At 45.6% G+C, this 16,691-nt stretch overlaps 1 protein-coding gene across 9 annotated transcripts in view; it reads left to right on the forward strand.

Moving 5' to 3' along the window:
- The window catches only part of POLL (DNA polymerase lambda), a 125,614-nt gene that overhangs the window by 8,855 nt on the left and 100,068 nt on the right, over positions 1-16,691 (forward strand). For 6 of the 9 annotated variants that reach the window (XM_028730496.2, XM_077930162.1, XM_077930166.1 and 3 more), the window contains one exon: positions 924-2,976. In XM_028730496.2, the coding sequence (XP_028586329.2) occupies positions 924-1,288 (365 nt within the window). In that variant the 3' untranslated portion in view covers positions 1,289-2,976. Of the gene's footprint in view, positions 1-923; positions 2,977-16,691 lie in introns of those variants that run through there. The other 3 variants (XM_077930163.1, XM_077930164.1, XM_077930165.1) reach the window with 2 other exon arrangements.

Below are 16,691 nucleotides of genomic sequence, written 5' to 3' on the forward strand. Positions count from 1 at the left end.
TCTTCTCACCTATTATACTGTAAATATGAGGCCACAACCTAATGAATATAGCAGGTTTGATTAGCTTCTTGCTCACATTTTGGACTTTTTGCTCTTAGTGCCAACATACAAGGGCAATGGAGCCTCTATCTCTAGCCAAATTTTGGTGAAAGGCTTTACTCTTGCCGTTCTCCAAGATACTGGTTTAGCTATGTCTCAGATGTTCTTTTAGGAGAGAACGTATATTTTGAGAGACCGGAATGCTGATCATGATCAGGTATTACAGGTCTCTTGTATATTGGAACACCATAAATTGTCTTGGTGATATACAATCTTGATAAGAGCATAAGACCCCTGCAGAATCAGGCCAGTATTTAACAGTGTTCCACCAGATCCCAGGAGCCCAGTACTGATGCTAGCAAGCAGGGAGCCCTCCAGCACAGGCTTACAACTGAGTGGGGACAGAAAACAATCCTTGCAGGAATCATAGAATTGGGACCCCCCCCAGTCATCTAGTCCAACCCCTTGCAATTCAAGAATCTCAACTAAATCATTCATGACAGATAACCACCCAACCTCTGCTTAAAAATCTCCAGGGAAGGAAAGTCCACAACTTCCTGAGGCTGTTCCACTATCGAACAGCTCTTACTGTCAGAAGGTTCCTCCTGATGTTTAGTCGAAATCTCCTTTCTTGTAACTTGAATCCATTGGTTTAGGTCCTACCCTGCAGAGCAGGGGAAAACAAGCTTGCTCCGTCCTCCATGTGACAGCCTTTGAGATATTTGAAGATGGCTGTCACATCTTCTCTCAGCCTCTGCTTTCCAGGCCAAACATACCCAGCTCCTTCATAAGGCTTGGGTTCCAGATCATCTTGATCGCCGCCCCCAGCATATGTTCCAGGCACTCTGCCAGCCAAACTCCCTGACTTGTGCCTTTCCCCACAGGCTTCCTGACAGACGATTTGGTGAGTCAGGAAGACAATGGAAGCCAGAAGAAATACCTCGGGGTCTGTCGTCTGCCAGGACCAGGCCGGCGCCACCGGCGCCTTGACATCATTGTGGTGCCCTACAGTGAGTTTGCCTGTGCCCTGCTCTACTTCACTGGCTCAGCCCACTTCAACCGCTCCATGCGAGCTCTGGCCAAGACCAAGGGCATGAGCCTGTCGGAGCATGCCCTCAGCAGCGGGGTGGTGCGTGGAGCCGGTGGCCTCAAAACAGTGCCTGGCTTGGCCCTGTCTACTCCCACCGAGAAGGATATCTTCATTCACCTGGGGCTGCCTTATCGGGAGCCCCCCGAGAGGGACTGGTGACAAAGGACAGGAAGAGAGCTATTTGAGGATGCCCTCGTGGTGCTTGCATGTGACTCACTTGGGACCTTCCAGCCTCTATAGACTTGTCTGCTTTCCTTGGCAAATTCTTGCGGGTGCTTAAAGACAGGAGGACTTGTGTGATTAAGGGGAGCTGGTCCTTCTCTGTGCTACTGGGAAGAAAAGCCCAAGGCCCTGAATGGATTCAGTTTTTTAATGGATTGCCATTAGAGAGGCACTAAGGGCAAATTAACCTACCTCACTGGCCAGTTTTAATGAATGAATGAGAAAATTTGTAAAGCGATTTTGCACATTGAAACTCCCATGTAAAGGCGGAGGAAGAGTGGTGGGGGGAATGCATAGATTTTTAAGAATGGATTTTAAATACACCTTTGCGAAGGTAGCATCCTTTTAAGGCTGCTAGCTTCTCTTATTTGGAGAGGCTGCTTTTCTGCTAAGGTTGTACATTTGAGAGGGGGTTTGTGGTTTGTTTGCCAGGAAATGAAGTGTCATGGACTTCCATCTCAGGATTAATCTCTTCTAGCTGACATTATATTCTCCCTCCCACCCTGCTGCTGGCCTTAGGAAATGTTTTAAAGGTTTTAGAATCCTACCCTTCCCTAAATGGTGGCACAGGATTGTTTATTTGCATAATTTATGCTAACTGTAGAGCTTGGTATGGTTTCAGGATTTGGAACTTCTTGTTAGTACTTTCAGGAGGTGAATAAAGGAGAGGGAGCTACTGAACTCAGCAAGCCAGTAGGGAAGGGACAGAGAACGGCATGAAGTGAAGACACAGCAGGAGGGTAGCTTTGGATGGAATAAGTACTTGGAGCTACTTTCCTAGCACTAAGAAGAATATAGTTTGCAGTTAAATATCAGACTTCTGTGCCAAGGTAAACATAATTCTGTACTAATTTGTTATTTCTTTGTTAAATTTCTGTATTGCCCTTCATCCAAGGATCACAGGGCGTTTACAATATAAAAACACAAAAATACACTCACTGAGGTCCATCTACCCAGAAATGCTGCTAAAACACCTGTACACTACTGAGACTCCTTGAAGCGCTACCTGCACACTTTCAAACATGTCTTCACAGCCTTAAAGGCTTGAAACTTGATCCCCCCCCCCCTTTTAAAAATGAAGCTGCAGTTCTCAGGGTGCTGAATTGTGACACAGTGCTTTACCACATCCTGCATCTGTATGGCTTGATTAGGATGCAAACAGCAGAATACACTTTGCCTTAGCTGATGAGTCAGAACTTATTGGAAGTCGCCTAATACCAGATCGGACTATTTTCCCATCTAGCCCAATAATGTCTACTCTGACTGGCAGTGGCTCTCCAGGGTCTCAGGGATATTCCCAGTCTCTTACTACATGATCCTTTTAAGTAGGAGATGCTAGGAACCGAAGATCTGGGACCATCTGTTTGCAGGACAGGTGCTCTGCCACTGAGTCATGGGCCCTTCCCAGTTCTTGTGTTAGACTAGGTGACCCTTAGGGAAATACACCTTAGTGAGCTGTAGTTATCCCCTTAGCCACACAGGCTCCTTTGCCCACCTCCATGTTGTACCTCTGCAGTGTATCACTTAGGGATCAGCACAATAAGGTCCCCTTGTGCTCTGTACCTTTAGAAACAAAGGATTGCTGTGATTGCTGAAAGACAATAAAACCTGTTAACATGTTTTAAGTTCTGTTATTAGATCCTTCGTTGGACTAATGATGCAACAGGGATGGCATTCTAAAGCTGCCTCCATGTTCGCTGTAAGTACCGCCTGGATGCTGTGTAATGCTCCCATAGAGGAATTTGAAATTGCTGGTGCAGTGAAGAACTTGAGGGGAAAGGGAGAAGTTACTTAGCAACTAAATTGAAAGGTGGCTTGATCTGGTATGTGGGGGGGGGGGCACCTTTCCCCCAATATAATATTATTGAGGAGCCAATAGACGCTTTGATCTGTCATGGAGATGTAGAACAAGACCCTTTATACAGTAATTGGACTAATTCAGATCAGTGCTGGTCTGCAATAGGATTCTGTGGATTGGTCTGTTGGCGAGTGATGGAACTGTTAATGGGAAAGTAAAAGCGTTTGAAGTGCTCTCCTTCTTGACTTACTGTATTGTTGCTGTAGAAGACAAACTCAGTAGGATACGTTGGTCACAGTACGGCTTGGAGGGCAGTTCCTGGCCTGCCTAAAGGTAAAGCTAGAGGAACTGCTGGACCACAATCCTCCTAGCTCTCTCCCTCCCTTGATCTGAGTTCAGAAGGCACAGCGCTTTCCCTGCCCTTTGTCAGTAGCTTTGTGCTGGTGGCAGGGAGCCACAATTCACACCCAGGCACTAACCACAGCTCCAAATCATCAAAGCCTCCTGCTCCTGCAGGGAAGGGGTCCCCCCCCCCCGGTGTTGTTTCTTTTACAATGACTGGGGTGGGCACTTGGGCAACCAGGTGGTAAGAGTTTGGGGGCAGCAGCATACTTGCAGCTTCCCTAAACCTCAATGGAGCCTCTGCACTGTAGTTTATGAGGGGGTCTCAATTCAACCCTGATGACTGTAATCTTCTTTTATAATGGATTTTTTCTTCTTCCCAGAGATTTGGCCTGTGGCGAGAGCAGAAGGGAGACTTGGCCCCTGTGAGAAAATTCACAGTGCTAGATCACATGTAGTTGTCAAAGTCATTAGCCACTAGTTGCATTTTCACTGTATCACAGGCCTCCCCTCCCCAGCTCTTCAAGGAGATGCTGCTTATTCTTGCTAAGGTAATGAGACCTGGGGATGTTTTACTGGCAGCGCAGGTTCACATGGGTGTTGCTGTAAGTCAGAAGGACAACCCCACCACCTCCTCCAGGTATGTCTCTAAAGATACACCCCACACTCGGACCGGTCCCACAGTTTCAAGTGGACCCTCCTTCCTGAAAGTCTGCACTCTCAAAACACAGTGCTTAAGGTAAAGATGAGGGACCTCTGGACTTCCAGGTGCTGTTGGACTCCAACTCCCATCAGTCCCAGCTAGTATGACCAAGTGGTCAGGGTTGATGGGAGTTGTGGTACAATTACATTAACAGAATTGTAGAGTTGGAAGGAATCACAAGGACTATCTAGTTCAACCCCCTGCAATGCGGGAATCTTCTGCCCAATATGGGGCTTGAACTCTTGATCCTGAGATTAATAATAATAATAATAATAATAATAATAATAAATAATTTATTTATACCCTGCCCTTCTGGCTGGGTTTCCCCAGCCACTCTGGGCAGCTCCCAACAGAATATTAAAAACACGATAAAATATCAAACATTTAAAACTTCCCTAAGATCAAGAGTCTCGTGCTCTACCAACTGACTTATCCCAGGTTGCCCATCTCTGTTTTGAGCCCTGCTGGTCGGATCCTCACTTCTGCAATGCAGACAGAAGCCGTGTGCCCTACACTGAATATTTCAGTCTGTGTTGCTAAAGGTCTGGAGGACAGACACCTACAGAAATGCTGCCTACCTGTAAGGTAACAGGAGGCAAGGGAGGAATGAGCTCTTGTGCCATTAAATATTAGTGTTGAGTAAGTGTTGCTCTTTTTTGGTTCTGCACGACTAGAACCACCTGCCCCAAACCCCTCTTCTCTTAAAGGTACAAGAGCCTTTCCTTCCTTTGCAGCTCATCACTCTGGAGCTGCTGCCTGAACTAGACCAACCAGTTTATGTCATGGTGAGCTATGGGGGAAAGGCCAGATTTGTAGTGCTGTCTACTTTGAGCAATCTGGCATGGCATTTAAGTTAACGTAATTGCTTCATAGGAGAAACTTAAAAAAAAAAGTGGGCCTCCATGATTTGAGGTCACAGTATCCAGTTGTGCTGGGATCTGTGCTTTTGATTAGTAAGCTGGTGGCATGATTTCTGAAGTACAGACGAATAACTTGGATCTTAAGATAAGGTAATAGAAGGAAAGTTCCCCCCTCCTCCATGCAACCACCTGCTTCTCCAGGTGTTTGGGGGCCCTCTTGGGCAAAGGACAATTCTGGGTGAGTCTACCCAGCAGCTCCTCAGACCCCCTTCCACATTGTTCTGGAGCTTCCTCTCCAAGAGGTTTTGGGGGAGCAGGCGGGGAGAAGAAGCTTTTGCTCCACCAGCCTCCTTAATTACAGCTAATCCACACCTCTCGTCCATTTGACTTTACATCAGAACATGCATTCTCACAACCTTGAATGAGCACAAGTATATGAGACATTATTCATACAATATGACAACTACATCTGTTTACATCAAGATTATACTGATGTTTATAATTACAATAATAATAATTTACAAAAGACATCATGCAGTTCTCAAAACAGCAACCGTTCCTCTTCCCTCTTACAATCTGAACGATCTTAGTTAAATTTGTCATCTCAACAGTTGTCCAGTGTTTATACGTTATAACCGGGATGGGGAATGTGCGGCCCTCCAGTTGTTGGACTACAATCATCTCTGACGGTGGCCTTTGCTGGCTGAGACAGATGGGACTTGGAGTCCGACATCCTCTGGAAGAGGACATTTCCTGGGCTGCTTTCTGGGTTGGGTTTTACACTATTTGCTTGGTCCTTGGTAAGCTCACCCTGTTACCATCGAGAGCTACTAGTTTCGCTTTTTATCCTGGGTTGACACAAGCAATTTTCATGCATCTCCATTCAAGTTGCTTGGCTCCTCAATTCAGATCATGCACATTGTGTGTAATAAGGGGGTCCTCTTGTGGTCAAGACATGTAATGACATGTTTTGCTAACTCCCTTTTTAGAGGCAGAATCTCTAGTGCATGTTTCTGTGATGGTCTCAGAAGGTTCCCCTTTTTATAGCCTGCAGGACTATTTCGGTGGCCAGGAAAGTCCCTGTGCATGAAATACTATGGCTCTTGGGAAGGCACCTTAGGATCTGTGGGACAAACCAGCTCTCCTCTCAATAAGGAAGCAGAGTTCTGATGTTAGAGAGGGTGATCCACTTTGGGGCAGTTTGGGGTGCATGCTGGAGAACTGCACCCCATTTCACTTTCTTTCCCCAGCCAGAGAAAAATTTAAATAATCTCTGGAGCTGCTTTAAAGTCTGTGAATTTCCCATGGTTCCCAGTGGGAGGGAAACCATATATTCACAACCATATAGGCTAGAAACTTGCTTCTAACAAGGGGAAGAAAACTGAAGTTCTCAGATGGCCAGGAACCTATTCTGAATTTTCTGTTCTTCTATGGCTTTGCAGCATACACACCACCTTAGTCTGAGGGATCTCTAAAAGGTTCGTCCAACTGCTCTAAAGCAGGGATTCCAAGACATTCCTGACTACCACCTCTTATACTTCTTTTTCTGATAAAAGTTAGGGAAAATATTTTGGAAAATGAAAGGTTATCCCCTAACTTTTCTCGGTAACTTGTCCCATTGCTCGTTTCTGTTTTATTATTTGAGTTCCACTAAATACCTACCACTGCACCATGAAACTGTTGCTTTCACCCTTTCTTCTGTCACAGTGAAGCATAGCTGTCATTCCCGCTCCTTGAGAGCAGCTTATAAGTATTTAAAACCACGTTCCAACTTAATCTGCCTTCGTCTACAATAAATATGTTTTATTGTCTTCAACCTCTCCGCATGTCTTGCATCCCACTGCTTTTTTCCTCTGAATTTATTTCAGTGTGTTAATATCCATTCACAACATGACTATCAAAGCTGGGTGCTTTTCCCCTCCATTTGCGGGCACAAGTGCTGTAAAGCAGGCCTGCGCCTCCAGTACAGCGTTGCTTCTAATGCATCTTCCAAACAGCATTTGCCTTTCTGGGAGTAGCATCGCCTATCTGACTCATGTTCAGCTTATGACCACCTATAGCCCCTAGATTCCCTGCCTGTCATCATAATTAATTGCACAAAGACCTCTTTCACTGAGATAAAGTTAGATGAGCAAAATATCATTTCTGAGATGCAGCTGAACAGCCTGGAATGTTTGCCCAGGAATGGCGCACCGTGCAGCTGAGCATGGAAGTAATCCATGTCTCTTGCAATTATATCATTTCACAATTATACATGGTGTTTTGTATAAATTCAAACAAATTACTGACACACACACAGAGCATAATTGTCAACCTCCTTCAATGCATGGACTTCTGTAGAAGGAGACCCTTGGATAAAGTGGTTAAAGTTTCACAGGATGATAATGTGTGGGTTGTATGTGGCTTTGTGAAACTTCTCCTGGAATGGGGTGTGGAAGAATTTCATGACACATTCTGGTACGTTTGTTCATTTAGTGGTTGGTAAATGCAGTTTGTTATAAATGGAATGAAAAGCCTAGGAAACAGGATGAATAGGATGAACATATAAAGAGCAGGTGAATTCAACCTCAGAGGTTCAGTAATCATGAATTATGTTTTGGCCTTCGGTAGACATTGAAGAGTAAGGAGGTAGAGGACTCTTAACACTTAACCGCTAGGGGTATTTATGAGGTTGCCCATGCAGGTGAAAACTCTGGGAGGGTGGCAGAAGCAGTTAGCCAGACCAGAAGGAGGACCAGTCTAAATGCCAGGCTCTCTCTGGACTACTACTTTTCCCGAATGGAAAAATGTGAATTTAAGAGATGTTGACTTTGCTCCACTGATTTTTGGCATTAGGAGCAGGTATGAGCCACATAGTTTGTGCCTCTGCTAGCAGGTTAAGAAATTTCAGATGGGTATCAGACTCTCACTAGGTGGCCTCTGATACTGGGTTATTCTTTTTCTGGGAAGTTCCTACCCCTGCGCATAGACTGTGAGTCTGATGATCCTGAAAATTAAAATTCAGCTAAATGCTGCAGCAGATTAGTTGCTGAAGAAGCCCAAGGAAATGGGAATTGGGGCTTCCTGGGGTGGAGTAGCAAACACTTACAACTCTAGTCCCAGAGAAAACTGCTGCTTCTGCTCCTGCATATATCCAGCACTGCATATTGCTTTCATCTTAAGTACCTTTGCATTAGCTACGTGCTCCACTTAAAAAAAAATACTGCAAGGTGACATTTCCTACCTTGCAATAAATGTTGTTGTCATTGTGTTAGTCCAAAGGATGGGGGAGAAATTTGATTCAGTTTACATTTAAAGGAGAACTTACCTAATTCACACTTTTTTGAAATGGGCAGACTGAAACACAGCTATCCTTTGAAATCTGCCCATCTCTGAATTTTGCAGTTCAGTTCGTGTAGCTTGTTCTGTAATGTATATACTAGGTGTGAATATAAATGCATATTTTAGTAAAAATAACACATTATATTAAGGAAAAATGCTTTGCAAAAAAAAAGTACACAAGGATACATCACATACCAAAAGTGTATATTGAGAGAAAGTTGCACTACAATTCTGATGAATTTTCATGAAAACTTGTTTTTTAAAAAAACATGTTGATGTGTAAATGTGGAGAATCGAATTTAAGATTGCAAAAATGACAGAGAGAAACCAAAATCAATACCTTTGCCCATCCCCTGCTAGCCCTTTTCTTTAAAAAGGTCGCAACCCAGTTCAATACTCTTGGCAAGTCTACATTAACCTGGTGTGCCACTATGGCTGGGGCTGTTGCAGTCCAAAACATCTGGAGGGCACCAGGTTGGAGAAGGCTGCTGTGCTAAGCACCTTAGGATTCTGATGAACTGGGCATTGACCATTAATCTCCCACTGGGGCTGCCCAAGTCTGTGGAGCAGGGTCCTCTTTCTGCTGCTCTCCCTCATTCCTGATGCACAGCTCATCTGCTATCTTAGGCAAAGGCTATCCCCGGTGCAGCTCTGAGAAGCCCCCCCCCCCAACAAATAGAACAAGTCTCCAGAGTGACTGTAGGTAGGGCCCATCACCTGCTATCAAGGACTGGCAGAATGCTGAAGAGTGTGCACCAGGGAAAGGGGGGCTGGAGTCTTGAAAGGGGGTCAGTGATTTGTGGTGAACTGTTCTGGACAGGAGGCAAGAGCTGGAGAAAGGGGAAGCTTCAGAGCTGGAGCACAGGATGGGTCGGAAGAAGAGGAGGAAAAGGCAGGCCAGGTAAGTGAAGGGCCAGCTGCTTCCCCACCTTCTCCTGCACCACTGTCTCCCAGAACCAGGAGGGGACTGAAAAGGGATGAGCAGAGGAAGTTGCCACACAGGCACAGTCTCTGGCTGCGTGTGTGCAGCTCGTCAGGGGAAGGTACATAAACTGGTGGAGGGGACTGGTTCCCTGGTGTTGCAACTGCTCCATAGAGCGTGGACCTGGGAATAGCTGCCTAGACTATAGACTCAGCTATACAGTTGCAAATAAAACGTTTTAAGTGTGTTTTAAGTGCAATATACAACGTGACACTAGATGGCAATGGTGAGCCTTATGGAAAATTCAATGTTTTGTTGTTTTTTAATTAAAAAAAAACCATTTTCAGAACATTTTTTAATATGTGTGTAGATTCCACCTAAGTGCTACCATTGGCAACAAATACTTCACTATCCTCCATGTGCATTTCTTTGGCTGGAAAGCAACCGTGACACCTTCTTAGCTTCAGCAAAGTATCCGTGTCATGTTCCACCCTCAAGTAGTGGAAGGTGACCCACTAAGCCAAATGAGGCACTGCCCCACCAACCTCAGCTAGCCCTCACCTGCCTTCCCTTCTTACCTGTAACCAGTCCAAGAGGCAGCAGCAACTGCCAGCTTCCTCCTCCTCCCTAGTCTCAGTGTTGCACCTGGTAGAACTCAGCAAGGAGGAAGATGGGGGCAAGAATTAGCCTGCACTGCCTGCCATTGGCTCTGGCGCCACCTACTGTTGGGCTCCCTGCATTCTGCCCCACCAGACCCAATGGGCGCCAGCCACCATTGCCATCAGACCATTTCCTGGGTCACCTCTCCATTTTGAAGCAGCAGTTCCTGGTTCCTGCAGCTCAGGCCGCTCTTCCTGGGCCACCCCACTGCCATGCAGCTTCCCAGTGGCAGCAGCACAAGCCAGGATCTTCCTGTTTCCAAATGGTGCCGTTCGCCACGAATCCTACGCCGGCGTTTCCCTCCAGCTAAATCTCTCGCCGGAGCCGGACAGCCATCAATAGCACTCGGTTAATTAATTTGATGGGAACAGCAGGGAGCGCCGTTTGCACTTAGTGAAGTTCCCAGAAACTTCCAAGCTCATCTCTGTAATTGGCCTCATAAATTTGAGGAAAGAGAGAGCTCAGCAAAGCACACGGGAAGGAGAAGGAGGGGAGCAGCATGCCGTGGCGGCCTTAGTTAATTTTATTGGAGAAATTCATCTTCCCTTCCCCTGCCGCTCGCTCTCCCTCCTGATTTGCCTAATCATGATAAACTCCCATTCATATGTGCACCTACTGCACAGCCATTCGCCGCCCTAAAATATTGACTCATGAATATTAAGCACCCTCATTAACATGCAAAACCAGCGGGTGCCATCTCTTCTGCCTATCCGAGCACTTGTAATTAAAAACTGAGCCACGATGTGTGGGACTCTCTGATATAGCCAATCCAGGACAGCTGGGAACCACAAGGCTGGGGCTGCAATGTCCTGCGAGGAACACACCCAGGTATGCTACACCCCACAATCTTTGGGGACATTCTCAAGGGCTCAGCATCCAGTGAGTAAGGTCTAAGTCAGAGGTTTTCAACCTTTTGGAGTTCATGGCTCCCTTAGCCAACTACATTCTTTCTGTGGTACCCCTGTGGGGCTCAGGAGCCCAGTTATGCAGAGCTGGCAGCCTCTCGCCCTTTTTCGAAAACCCTTCCTTGTGGAGTGTTCCCTCAGCCTCCTCTCCCCTCTTTTTGGGAGTCCTCTGGGCAGCCGCAGCTGCCACCCCTGGTTTCTGAGCTGCCTCCCCCATGCCCCAAAGAGAGGTGCCTTGTCACACTGCCCCACAGGGGCCTTGGAAGCACCCCATGGCCAGCCCCAGAGGCACCATTCACCTGGGGAGCTTGTAGCCAGGGCTGCTGCACAAACAGCTATGCAAGCCTTTGGGAGGCAGAGCTGCAAGAGGGCATCAGAGGAGGGAGGGAAGGAAAGGAAAGAGGGACAGAAGCCAGCGTTGCCCACGGCACCCCAGACCATCATTCAAGGCACCCCAGGGAGCCACGGCACACAGGTTGATAACCACTGGTCTGCTCCTGAGCCTGGGAAGTTAAGGGCTGCTTCACCCATGGAATTTAAGGTGTACCTAAGTACACTTAATGTGCACACCTATGTGCACAAATCACAACTTCAGAGCAACAAAGGAGTTGCCTTCTACCAGGCCAGATTTTTTTGATGGGCAGCAGAGTAACCAAAGTCTCAGGCACAGACCCTTCATATAATTTGTCTGATATCATTTACTTTATTTGTTTACCTGAGGCCATTGTAGCTGGAAATGTCAGGGACTCAACCTGCCTGGGACCTTTTGCATGTAAACAGTGCACTCTGCTATTGAGCTATGGGGAGTAGTGCTATGTGAACATCTCATCAGTGCTATGTGAACATCTCCTCAGTGCAAGGATTTCTGCTGGAGGAAACATTCTTCCCCTTGCTACTCCATGCATGCCCCTAAATCTGTTCTAGGGGTTCCATCAACTCTGGAACAGATTTAGGGAGGCTGTGAGGCACGTGTAGGGTGAGGAGATTGCAGAAGCAGAAATCTTGGTACTGATGGGAGACATGGCAGTTGAATACTGTACAAGGTCTCTGCCTACCAGCTGTTGCTAGTTATATGGCACTGGAGGGGCTCCCATTACTGCTTACTCCACACCCAATGCACGTGCACTGCTCATTTTTTAAGCTGCATTCACACGATCCATATCGATCCTGTAGTTTCTTGGCAAATATTCCTGTGTGATGTGTTTTTCTTCTCAAACCACCTTCAATCCAATTAGAAAACTGGATGTGGAGTAAGTGGTAATTTGAACATATCCAGTAGCCATTGCACTGGCACAGGTGAGCATACAAACACAGGTGACAGCTTAGTGAACAGGAGTGCTGGGGGGGCTGCATGGGTGGGGATCCCAAAAAGGTCTGTACATCCAGTGAAGACCTCCCTGCCCCCCTTTTCATGTGCACAGTGCACAACTTTGTGCAAAAGTGGCTTGAAATGCAGTGGGGTAGGGGAATGACCTCACTGTGTTTCAAGCCATTAATGTGAACATACGCTTCATTCAGGTTGCCAGACATTTATGATTATTTATTTACTGGATTTATTAGTTTCCTTTTTTGCCATGGCAACTCACAGCGACTTACAAAAGAATTTATGAAAAATAAAATAATGTAGACAGACATTAAAACCAAATATTTAAAATAAAGGAAAGGGTGCAGAAAAGATTAAAGAAAGAAAAACCTTTATCCAAGATGTATAAACTCCTCCTTGATTGGGAAGTCGAGGAGGTGGTAAAATCAGTTATGATTTGATGGGCCCAGGACTTCAGTTATAATATCCAAATGGATTTTTGGGAAAGACTCTGGAAGGTAGACATAAAATTCACCGCATGTTATAATCTGAAAGAAAATCTCTGAAAATGTTTTACCGTTGGTTTCTGCTTTCCTTCACTGTGCAGCGAAAGGGCTTGTCACGAGACAGGTGTTTACATTCCACAGTCTGTACTGTTGGAGTTTCTCACGGGAAAGGGAGACTGGATGTGACGTACACTGGTTTCCTGTTTTTCACTGTTCTTTGCAGCTTCACTTGGTGATTCTCTCCGAGCTGTCGAGGAGAGAGGATGCATTTTCTGCTCCGGCAGAGGCAAGATGTCTTTTTGTAATATACAAGCTTTGAACTATAAATAAAGCAATATAGAGTATGCAGCACGTACTCCTCATCCTTCTGCTGGGCACGGGACTCTGCTTTAAACTAACACCGTTGGTACCTGACTCCAGCCAAATTAGCCAAAATGTATATAAAAAATTGAACGTTTGCTGGAGGTATAAGAAGTCAGAAGGTACCGTGATACATATGTGGTGGAACTGTGTGAAAGTTAGAGAACTATGGGACATTATATATAATGAACTTTAAAAAAATCTTTAAATGTTCATTCAAAAAAAAACCTCAGAAGCCTTCCTTTTGGGAATCATATATAATGAAATACCAAAATTTTTAGAAGAACTTTCATGTATGCAACAACGGCAGCTAGAATTTTGATAGCAAAAAATTGAAAAGGAGTAGACATGTATAGGATTGCACAGACAAATGCTTGACTTTGGGTGGATTGTGTCCAGCACTGCTAAATAGTGAGTGGGGACTGGTCACTTATTGGGTGCACTGTCCCATCACATGGAGTTTAAAAGGGAAAGAAATTAATTTTTCCTCCAAACTAACACTCCCCCAACCCCCCCCTCCCACTATTTATTGCTCTCTACATTCTCCCAAGCCTCCAGTTTGAACTGCTGCAGCCATTTCTGTCAATCTCCTATTCTCTGGCCAATCAGCTCTTTCCACTGCTCAGCCAATCCCAAGCCAAAACTATTGCTAGGGGCTGGCCATTGGCCATGCTGACCATTGGCCAAGAGCATCCAGGAAGGTATCAGGCTGTGGAAGGCTGCTGCAGGATATTCACTAGCTAGCTGTTCGTTTGTTTTTTAGCTGGTTCTTTAAAGCTAGTGCTAGGATGTGCTAGTTTTAAAGCCAGCTAAGATGGCTGCAAAAAAGGATTGGATAAATTCATAAAAGGATGGACCTAATAAGTGGCCATTAGCTACTACGAGAGCTGAATTAAAGCTTCATCTTCAGAGACAACAGAGCTTCTGATTTCCAGATGCTGAGCAATCAGAAAAAGGGCCATCAGCTTTTATGCTCTGCTTATGAGCTCCCTAGGACAGTCATTGCCGCAGACAGAATACTGGAATAGCTGGACTTAGATCTCCCAAAACAATTCTTACATTCTTAAAAAAGAAAGTGGCAAAGGGTAGGGTTCTCACATAACTGTGCTGACCTAGGCAACCTCATATGGGCATTTTGACATGTTCTCCAACAAGTTTCCTTCTCTTTGCCAGTGTCTGCCCAGGGGCCATGGAGCTGGAAAGTGGTACAAAAAATTAAAAAAGGTGAAGGTGTGCACAGTCTCAACTGGATGATGGTTTTAAACTCCCTGTTTTTCTTCCAATATGCACCAATACTAGTTCCCCATTCTGTGATGCTTGATAAGAACACCATCACTTTCTTGGTACTGGAAAACAACAACAGAAGGAAATCTCTGGTCCTAAACCCCCACTGCTTTGTGGCTATACTCATTCATGAGAAAGGCCTCAGGAGTAAACCTGAGGAAAAATCTTGTGGGACATCTTCTGGATAATGAAAGCTAAGGCGTAAACCCTACAAAAATCCAGAGTGGAATCCCTCAGACAGTCGGATGGTGTACGTCTCCTTCTGTCAACTCCTGCATCCAAGCTGATGCCAAACACATTTCTCTGCTTTCCTTTGGACCACATCAGTGAGGCTGAGAGTGGGAGGCCTTGTCATCTGGGCAGCCCAGGACTCCGTACACACTGCCCAGGCTTGTGCCCCAGGAAGGTCACTTTGGCGTTGCTAACATAACAGAAACAACACTGGAGGCAACATTGTGAGTTACCAGTCTCTGCAGCTACAACAGGTGCTGTGAATCGCCAGCAGTTTGCCTTCACACCCAGAGGCACACTCCATTGTCTCTCGAGACAGATGGATGCCAGCAACAACAATAACACACAAAACCAGCCCACCAAGTGTACTCCTTCCATGCAGCAATGGGAGTGCAACACCTCTTCTGCTCTTTGGAATGGACACCAACAGTGAAACAGGTTCAACCAGGTGTGGCTAAAGCAGGAGAAACTGGTCGGCGGGCATTGCCTTTTGGTCTGGTGTTCTGTTATCCTCTCAGCCAAGAACAACAGACATAGCACATGCTGAGAAGTCCTGATAGCAGTTTATTTAATTGAAAATATTGTTCATCCTGCCTTTCTGTCCCTCAAGACCACCAAGGCACAATATCAAAGCACATCCTCAAACAATTTAACAAAATAAAAGCAAACACAAATATTAAAGGAACCACAAAACAAAAGAGACACATCACTTTGGCAGGAACACCATAACAAGTGCCAGGAAATAATCCAGATCTATTTTCAAGGCTATTTCAGAGATTGCTGATTTATCAAGCATTCATCCTGATTTGCTTGCATAAAGCTTGCATAGAGGCTAGATTATATTGAGCAACTGTTCTGCTTTATTTGCAGGGCAGTTATATAACAATGAGCATTTGTCCTGCACTCATGCTGATTTGTTTGTGGGGTGTCTACATGGCGACAGAGCCTTTTGAACCACTTTGACTGAGCAAATTTAAAATTCTGGTACATGTTTGAATCCATCCCACAAAACAGCGTCTGTCTCTGGAGACATCCTCAGTTGTTACTTACCCTGAAGACATCCTAAAACAGCATTTCACTAGCTGGGTAAAACAGGAGGAGGTAGATGATGGGGCTAAGTGAGCTTCCCTTGGAAGGACATTCCAAAAGCTAAGTGCCACCAAGAAAAAAGCCTCATGTGACTATCTACCAGATCTCTGATGGCAGAGGGATGCAGGTGGAGCTCTTAGGCAGAGCTGAGTGCCCCAGCAGCTTCAGATTATCTACCCTTATGCCTTGTGAGAATGCTCTTTTTCATCCTCCTGACATTTACTTTGATCTTAGTGGCCTTTGCAATGGTGAGGGTCCCAACGCTTGCAAAGCAGCATTAATAAGTGGCCCACATGTATTGCTCTCCAGGTGACAACAGATACCTGGGAATAAGGTGAGAATGGGTATACTGGGTGTGGAGAGTGTTAATGATATAGTGGGGCTGGTAAAATGTTGCTATGGTAGCTCACATAAATGGGTGTGGGGTGATTTTACTGGCGCAATCTGGAAATAATGTCCTGGCAATGAGAAAGACATAGGTGGGAGGGCAGAAATTGGGTGGTAATGGTGGGTCAGAGAGAGAACTTCTGCAGCAGAAATAGGGCAAAATGTCTTCCTCCATCCCTACCTTGGACATTTTTCTATTGTCACAATCAGGGCCCCTCCTGGAGTCTTTTTTTATTGCACATTTGTGATGATTTGTGCTTGTGATGCTATTGGGGCAGTCACACCTGATCCTGCTTTCAATGCTTTTGGTGCTGGCAAATGTTTTGGGGCTGGTCTTGCTGCTTCATTTCCAATCGGTGCCTGTTTGGATGAAAGTGCTTTGTCGCCCAAGAGCCAAAAAGAAAGAAAGAAATGGACTTTTGTGGTCAGGAAAGTGACAGGGAGATTCACGGAAAAGTGGGGGATGCATAAACACTCCACAGGCAAATCAAAGGTGAATGTAAGATGGAACGCTTATTGTCCTGTAACCTTATTGGACAGTTACAATCTAACCTCCCTGTCAGCTTTCTGTGAGCCAATCAGGATAAATGCTCAATAAATAGCTCATCTGGAGGAGCCTTTAACACTTCAGCCCTGCAACCTGTTTGGCCACTTAGCCTCTCTCTCAAA

The sequence above is a fragment of the Podarcis muralis genome, chromosome 6 (genome assembly GCF_964188315.1).
Source record: "Podarcis muralis chromosome 6, rPodMur119.hap1.1, whole genome shotgun sequence".
In the NCBI taxonomy this organism is placed as follows: Eukaryota; Metazoa; Chordata; class Lepidosauria; order Squamata; family Lacertidae; genus Podarcis; species Podarcis muralis.